The sequence below is a fragment of the Oryzias melastigma genome, linkage group LG17, assembly GCF_002922805.2.
Source record: "Oryzias melastigma strain HK-1 linkage group LG17, ASM292280v2, whole genome shotgun sequence".
Lineage (NCBI taxonomy): Eukaryota > Metazoa > Chordata > Actinopteri > Beloniformes > Adrianichthyidae > Oryzias > Oryzias melastigma.
In genome coordinates this window covers 9,835,000-9,843,623 of record NC_050528.1, presented here as the reverse complement: position 1 = coordinate 9,843,623, position 8,624 = coordinate 9,835,000, and the positions used below count along the sequence as shown (strand labels likewise).

At 40.6% G+C, this 8,624-nt stretch overlaps 1 protein-coding gene across 1 annotated transcript in view; it reads right to left on the bottom strand.

The window, feature by feature from the left end:
- Positions 1 to 8,624, bottom strand: part of kif1ab (kinesin family member 1Ab) — a gene marked incomplete in the record, with an annotated part of 36,182 nt that overhangs the window by 1,311 nt on the left and 26,247 nt on the right. The window contains 7 exon segments of the mRNA XM_024273717.1: positions 1 to 862; positions 3,066 to 3,184; positions 3,273 to 3,465; positions 3,722 to 3,841; positions 5,063 to 5,172; positions 7,854 to 7,925; positions 8,022 to 8,210. Coding sequence (XP_024129485.1) covers positions 805 to 862; positions 3,066 to 3,184; positions 3,273 to 3,465; positions 3,722 to 3,841; positions 5,063 to 5,172; positions 7,854 to 7,925; positions 8,022 to 8,210 — 861 coding nt within the window.

The following is an 8,624-nucleotide window of genomic DNA, read 5'->3' as shown; positions in this document are numbered from 1 at the left end:
ACAACACAACTCTCAACAACAGTGCAAATAATCTGCAAAATATATATTTTTTTAAATTATAACAATGAGTAAGAAAAGAAGCAAAAACATTCCAAGTCTCTCCTTAAATTCCTTCTCTGAACTTATTTTTCATGAAACAAGAGCTTAGAAAAAACAAAATGACAGAAGCGTATTCTTCTGTCCATCTCTTCTCATGCTACTGTATTTTTCAAATGAAGAGCAACCTTCGCAGTAGAACACTCCATGCTGCAGAGCATCGAGCCCATCCAGGCTGAGGTAATGTGATATCTAAAGATAGCAAGTGAAGCTTTCAACCCAGCACTCAACACACAAACATCCTGTTTACTGTTTTTCTCTTCTCCAGCTGCATTAATGGTTTGTGTTTAGATATTTTTCCTGTCACTTTCTTCCTTTTTTTTGTCAATTTGAGATAAAATAATTATTTACAGGCAACTTGAAGCCTAGAAGATAACATATTCCTTCAAGTCCATAAAAATGAACTAGTTGTAATGCACTGCACAGCTAAGGTAATTACCAGGTTTGGATAGTTAGTTTTCTTATGAACTATTCTAAAAGACAGAGGAGGGACACACCATGCAAGGCTGAAGAAGAAGAAGAGGACTGCAAAAAGTGAGACAAGAGACTGGTGTTCGACCGAGGGGGTTTTGGGGACGGGGGGCAGTCACTACAGAGATGGATAAGTCTGTTATATTGTTTTTGTTCATCAAAGCAAGATGCTGAGCCAAGCTTTAAGATTGTAGTGGTAGTTTTGTGTTTCTCGTTCCAACCAGGCTGGTTCACCTCTCACATCCTCTGAGCGGCCGGGACCGATTGGACTGACTTTCTCCTGGAGAGCTTCGACCTGAAAATACAAAACACATTTGTCAAACTGAGGGGTGCCTTAAATATACAGGAGATTTACTATCTGATCTGTATTCTAATTATAAGACATATTATTTAATGCTCTTTTATTTAATGCTATTATTTAAGTCATGTTAGATTATATGTAATTTATGTTTTTTCTGTTATATTTAATAGTTTAATGCAAAAAAATGGAAAATCTGGTTCATTAAAATTCTAGATTTTTCTCACAGCAATTTTGCAGCACACTGTGTTCTGCATCCTGATTGGTTGTCAATCAACCCAACTCAAAGATAGTCTGATCAATATTGGTCTTTCTAAAACTGCAATTGGGTGGATTTGTAATTATCTCACTGACAGATCTCAATGTACGAAGTCAGATAACATTTGTTCTAATATTCTTCCACTGACAAAAGGAGTGCCACAAGGCTCCATTTTGGGTCCCCTTCTATTCATTACTTATATAAATAACGGCCAGGATTTTGTTAACTCTAGATATCATTTATATGCAGATGATATGTTCCTTTATAGTACCAATAAGTCTATCTACATTACAGGACAGATTACTAAATCTTTATGATGCAAAAAAGAGCAAATTAATGGTCCTTTCAAAAACAAAGAGAAATGCGCGAGTTAGTCACACAGTTTTAACTCTTCAAAGGACCAAAACAGAGACAGTTACATCCTGGCATTTTAATGCAATTGGTAAAAAAGTCAAGATTGTTCTGTTTTTTCCGAAACAGGTTGCATTCTCTTTTAATGCCACTTTTTTTTAATGAGTTTTAGATAATGGAGTTCTTAAATACATGAATGCCCCATTGAAAGTTCTGGACTCTTTATCATGCTTCTCTGTGATTCACCACAAAATTTAAGCTTCATACTCACTACTGTGAACTTCATACATGTGTAGTCAACACTAAAAATACTGCAGACATACACACTGGTACATCTTAATATATAAAAGTATTCTGCATTTCCTTCTTTCCTATCTCTGTCATTATATCAAACCAAGAGAAACTGGTAATTATTCTTTAAAATCGCAAGAATCTTTTCTACTGACATTACCAAGAATTACATTCACATTACTAAGAATGTGAATGTTTTAAATAGTTTATGAATTTTATTTTTTCCCCCAGAGCTCATTTGGAAAAGAGATGTTTTTATCTCATTAGGAATTCCCAGGCTAAATAAAGGTTAAAAATATCTTTCATGTTGTACAGAATGCTTTCAACTGTCCAAATCTACATGAAGCTTTGATTGCAACCGGTTCTTTGTTTTTATTGTTTAATACTGGACTTATTTTTCTAAAATAAAAGACTTTAAACAAGAGAGAAAAGTGTGAAAATGTTCATGTCTGTCTGAGAAAAGTGCCTAAAAAGAGTGTAGTGACAAGCCTTAAAACTTCACAAATACTACTTGGCAGATTTCATCGATTGCAGGTTATTTTTAAACAAGGTAAGACTGTAAAGTATGGAGTCTGGAAAGAGACAAATTGAAATAAATATATAAACCATTAAATAAATGTGTCATTAATAATTTAAAAGTGGCAACAAATCAATAAATGTTGAAATAAATGTGGCATTAAAATATTAAAATGGAAAATTTAAGTATTTAATGACATATTTATTTATTTCATTGCCATTGTGGGTTAAAAGAGCCAATTTGAAATAAATAAATTTAATATGAAATAAATAAATACATGTGTTGTTAATTATTTAAAAGTGGCATTAAATAAATAAAAGCCTAAATAAATAAATAAATGTTATTATTATAATTATGAAAAACAGTATTCATTGTGTCGCAAGACTTATTATGAGAAGGAATTGCCCTTTTTTTTACATATATATAGTAATGCACCTTAAAATCCTAAATAAATAAATCAATTTTTTCTTCTATTTTTACTTTGGGATCACGAGGTTCGCTGGAGATTAACACACTGACTTCAGGGTAAAGTTGGAGTTCACCCTGAACATGGAGTCCATCACGACTGTTAATGTTTAAGTTATTATTGACAAAATGGTCTTGAGCTTGACATTTATCTAAACTTTATCCAAAACCTTCTACACACTTTTATCTCTTTATTAAAAAATATTGTTCAGAAATTAAGAGAAAATAATATAACAATTGCTGCTTTGAAAGTCCATTTTTAAAGTTACATTTTCACAATTCACTTTAAACTTGGAGGCCGTTTTCTCACCACCCACCTGATGGTGCCGGCTAAGAGAGGGTTGAAGGCGTACAGCCAGTCATGCATCTCCTTGTCGTTGGAGGCCTGCAGCAGAATCCCACGATGCTCCGTGCACACGGCGAACGTGTTGGGAGTCTGAGACGTGAAACACACAAAGGTTATGAGAACTCGAGCGGGAACAACCACACGGTTTTCCTTTGTTTCCAGCTCAAACTGAAATTACCCGCAGAAGTGTCTGTTTGTCTTCGCTGTATTCCACCTTAGCAGAAGAGAGGTTGATGACCGCTCTCTCAACGCTGTCTCGCTCGCTGCGGTAAAGGTACACGTAAGGCCGGCGCACCACCACGTAACGCCTCACCCAGCCGCTGGTGTGTGGCTCCAGGAAGTGCAGATAGCCTTTCTTTGACACGATGGGACTGCATTTAATATAGAAGAAAAAGAGTTTTGCTTACATTTTTACAGTATGGGAAAAAAATTAAGATTTTTTTAAATTTATTTAAATTAGAACCGTATTGAAAATACTGGAATCTATGAACAGTCTTACATTTTCTCTGATTTAGTGAAGGAAAGATTTTTATATTGCTTAAATTCACCCACAAATATAATTATGTATATACATGTGAAACATAATATATATTTCAAGAAGAAAAAAGTTTGTCAGTAACATCTGACCTGACACGGATCTCCTGGATGTCAGGAACAAACGTGCATCCTCTGAGAGCTTTCTTCCGGTCCACTGGGCTGAAGGGGTCCAAGTCTGGAGTGGACGCTCCGGAGCTCAGTTCAGTGAGTCTGCAGAAGCATGTTAGCACATCTTAGCAAAAAAAAAAATCTCAATAGGCTAATAATTTCTCAAGAAAATATTAGAGTTGGGTTAATAAAAATCAACCTAAGCTTAATAGATTAATAATCAGTCCATAAAAGTAGAGATTTTTCCAACGCATAATGCTAAAGTCCGCTAGCTTGATGCTAACGGTTAATGGAATTTCTTATAGGACGGCTAATGCTAACACTTAATCGACGTAAACATACTTTGCTGACGAAATTAACATCTTTATGTATTCACAGATATGAATTTCTAAACTCTTTTAAGGAAACTTTTTTTTTAATTAACCCATTTTTGCTCAAACTTTCTTCTTCGTCTGGAATAAGGTGAAATGCTATAGCACGATCGCCACCTAGTGGAAAAACTGAAACACCCTCCAGGAGAGGCAGAACAATTCTTGATGCTTCTCTGTTTGAGAATCCATACAAAACTGTAGTATAAATAATTTTAATAATTCAATTATAATTTCACAAATACATTTACAGTATGTGAACTGTATCAGATCAATATGAATATCTTACAAACATATTTATTAATTATTAATGTATTTCTAAACAAATGTGTTTAAATGTGTAAGTCATGTAGACTCAAAATTGAGTTGAATTTAGTGGATCAAAATAATTGAAAATAATCGGAATTGAATAGATCCAGGGTTTGGTGACGCAAAGATAATCAATTCTGGAAATTATTGGCAAAACCCAGCCCTAGAAAATATGTTAAAACTTAAGGTTTTCATTAAAGACCCACTCCTATGAAAACATATTTTTGTGACATTAAGAATAAAATGTATTTTTTGAGTATTTCTTAATTCATAACATTTTTGTTATAGCTGACCAGATCTTAGTTTTCCTTATCCGATCTGGATTATTTGTTCAAAACTGGATATCTCCAATATTTCTCACCATTTTTGTTGCACTCCTAATGTTAGCCTGAGGGATGTTGTGGAAGCTGAGGCGGGACTACTCTGCATCAACAGTTCTGCCCACAACTCGAGGCAAATTACTAAAGAACTTCTGTTCTATAAAACAACAGTTTTTGGGGGTTTTGGCAATAAAAAAACTCATAATCATAATTAAAAGTCCACTGGGGATGCTTTTAAAATCAATCAAAAGACGATTGGATTGGTACTTCGAAAACAATCCTGTAAACAAAAACAATGTGGGAAAATTACGTATTACTTTAACTACCTCATGTCGTAGTGTCCATCAATCAATGAAGGACAGGTGGAGGAGGGAGTGAGCGTGCTCAGTCCAGACGAGGACGATTCTCTCATGAGCGACGCCGAGATCTCCGAGAGCTAAAACACACCCGTAAACATCCACACACATGGTGACAAGAACAGGACAAATACAGAGACAACACATACCAGCAAACGATTAAGCACAGACGACACAAACATGCATTCAGAAAACAACTGAATTAACAATTTGGTTTTTGTCTGTCAGATATTTGTGTAGAACCACCACATGATGAAAAACAAACTAAGTATATCTAGGAGCCCCTCGCCTGTTTGCGTTTAAAAGTGTTATTGTGTTAGGGGAGGTCTCGCTATTTCTGAACTGCAGACACTGTGAGGAATGAGGGAACAGACAGAGTTCATGATTTTGTTTTAGTTAGAAAAGTCAAACTGATTTGAAATAAAACATTTTACTATGAAAAACAAAGCATTTAAAGGGTAACCAAACTCTAAATTGACTTTTATGGCTTTTGACCTCTTTAAATGGGACTTTTTGGCACCTTTTTTTACAATCAAAAAACCTGTCTATTTCCTGAAAAACGGTTTAAAACTGTCTGTGTGCTGCCCTCTAAAGGTTGAAACAAGGTATTACAGTTAAATTTTGTGATTGGTCAACTGGTGCAGGTCCCAGAATTTTCACGTCATCATGCTCCGAGATCCAGTATAAAAGCCCCGCCCATCTTTGAACCCTCGACATGCTCGGGAGTTAAACCTCGACCGTTTGAGTTCTCCCCGGGACACCAAGAGCGCTGGAGCTCACACTGCGACACTGAACCAGTTGAACTCACGACAAGAGGGGCCGAGGATGCCCAGAGAGTGGTGGAGGACGCCCCACAACGCCAAGAGCAGTGGAGGACGCCCTGCGACGCCAAGAGCAGTGGAGGACGCCCAGAGAGTGGTGGAGGACACCCCGCAACGCCAGGAGCAGTGGAGGACGCCCTGCGACACCAAGACCGGTGGAGGACGCCCAGAGAGTGGTGGAGGACACCCCGCAATGCCAGGAGAAGTGGAGGACGCCCTGCGACACCAAGACCGGTGGAGGACGCCCAGAGAGTGGTGGAGGATGCCCCGCGACGCCAAGAGCAGTGGAGGACGCCCAGAGAGTGGCGGAGGATGCCCCGCGATGCCAACAGCAGTTGAGGACGCCCAGAGAGCGGTGGAGGATGCCCAGCGATGCCAAGAGCAGTGGAGGACGCCCTGTGACGCCAAGACCGGTGGAGGACGACAAGAGAGAGTGGTGGAGGACACCCCGCAACTCCAGGAGCAGTGGAGGACGCCCTGCGACACCAAGACTGGTGGAGGACGCCCAAAGAGTGGTGGAGGACACCCCGCAATGCCAGGAGAAGTGGAGGACGCCCTGCGACACCAAGACCGGTGGAGGACGCCCAGAGAGTGGTGGAGGATGCCCCGCGACGCCAAGAGCAGTGGAGGACGCCCAGAGAGTGGCGGAGGATGCCCCGCGATGCCAACAGCAGTTGAGGACGCCCAGAGAGCGGTGGAGGATGCCCAGCGATGCCAAGAGCAGTGGAGGACGCCCTGTGACGCCAAGACCGGTGGAGGACGACAAGAGAGAGTGGTGGAGGACACCCCGCAACTCCAGGAGCAGTGGAGGACGCCCTGCGACACCAAGACTGGTGGAGGACGCCCAAAAAGTGGTAGAGGACGCCCCGCAATGCCAGGAGCAGTGGAGGACGCCCTGCGACGCCAAGACCGGTGGAGGACGCCCAGAGAGTGGTGGAGGACGCCCAGAGAGTGGTGGAGGACGCCCCGCGATGCCAAGAGCGATGGTGGATGCCCCGCGACACAGAGAGGTGGAGGATGCTTTAAGAGTTGTGGAGGAAGCCCCGAGAGTGGTGGAGGACGTCCTGTGACGCAGAGAGCAGTGGAAGAAGCCTAGAGAGCGATGGAGGACGCCCCGGAATGCAGAAAGAGGCAGAAGACGCCCGGAGAGCTTTGGAGGATGCCATGAGACGCAGAAAGGGGCATAGGACACCCGAGAGCGATGGAGGATGCCTCGCGAGACCAAGAGCATTGGAGGATGCCCTACGACGCAGCAAGTGGAAGAGGACGCCGAGAGAGTGATGGAGAACGCTCTGTGACGCCGAGAGCAGTAGAAGATACCCCAAGAGTGGTGGACGCCCCGCAACGCTGGGAGCAATGGAGGACACTCTGCTAAGTCGAGAACGGCAGAGCTTGCTCGCTCGCTAAACCGGCCCTTGGAAAGCTGGCTGGCCGGCAGACAAAGAGCGGCTGTGGGATGGGGAGACAGCCTGCTTGGGTCTCCTGAACTTTATGATTTTTATTCATTTATTTTATTTTTTATCAATACAATAATTAAAAGATGTTTTAGTTATCTCAAGCTAAACTCAGTGTCACTGTCAATCACATATCTAGACCACACCTCCTCCGCTCAACCCGCCTCCCCTAGCCCCGCCCCCTTTTTTAACTTTTTTTTTTCAAATCTGGGTTGAGAACAGAGTCAGCCTTCAACTGTCCTGTTTGGTTACCCTTTAACTAAGGTTAGCAGGGTGGTTCTAAAAACATGAAGTTCAGAAAACTTGCTTAAATCATTACAATTAATTAATAGTGAAATATCTTTGTTATAAGCAAATGTTTGAATGGATGTCTGCAGAAAGCTGACTGAATCTGAGTAATGTAGGGTTTTAAAATAGAATCAATGTAAACACGATGCTTATAGTAGGATTGTTGGGCTGGGTTAGAGGGCCTAGGCTGGGGCTCACCTTGCTCTCACTGGCACTGCTGCTCACCTGGCTGTACTCTCTGTTGAAGGTGTGCATCAGCAAACGCAGACACTACAAGGAGGAGAGGGAAGATTTGTTTTTTCTTTTCACAGATAAAAACAAAAAACAAAACCAGAAAGAAACAGAAGTCTGTGTGGAAGCAGTCACCTTAGCAGCCAGCTCTCTCTGCCTCTCGTTGGGGCTTTCGTGGACCGGGCTGCTGCTCGGGCTCTGACAGACAGCGGGCCCCTTTGCAAAGTCACTGAAATCGTTGCTCTTGTAAAGTGCATCCTGTCCCGCCTGCAGAGTCGCCTCCAGCTTCTCCCTCAGCAGCAGGTAGTGCCTGGTCTTTTCCACCTTCAAACAGGAAAGCAGCTTAAATGATACACAGTAGGTGGTGGAGAGCAGAGGTTGATTTTAATGTTCGCTCTTTTGTCCCTTCTTATTGGTTTAGATTGTTGTGAGATAAATAATGATCGATTTTTTATAAAAGTGTAAACTGTCTTTTCAGCATTATGTTATTATTATTTAATATAGTGCTGTCATGAGATTCATTTTTTGTGCAATTAATTGTGATTTGCAATGAATTAATCTAATTAATCCATTTTGGTTGCAATAATTTTTAACCTAATAATTGCTGTTTAAGGTATTTTCTTTAAGTTTGTGACATTGTGGCGCAGAAAAAGATCAAAATAAAACAAAAAAGGTGGCTTTATTATATCTATATCTATATCTATATCTATATATATATATATATATATATATATATAT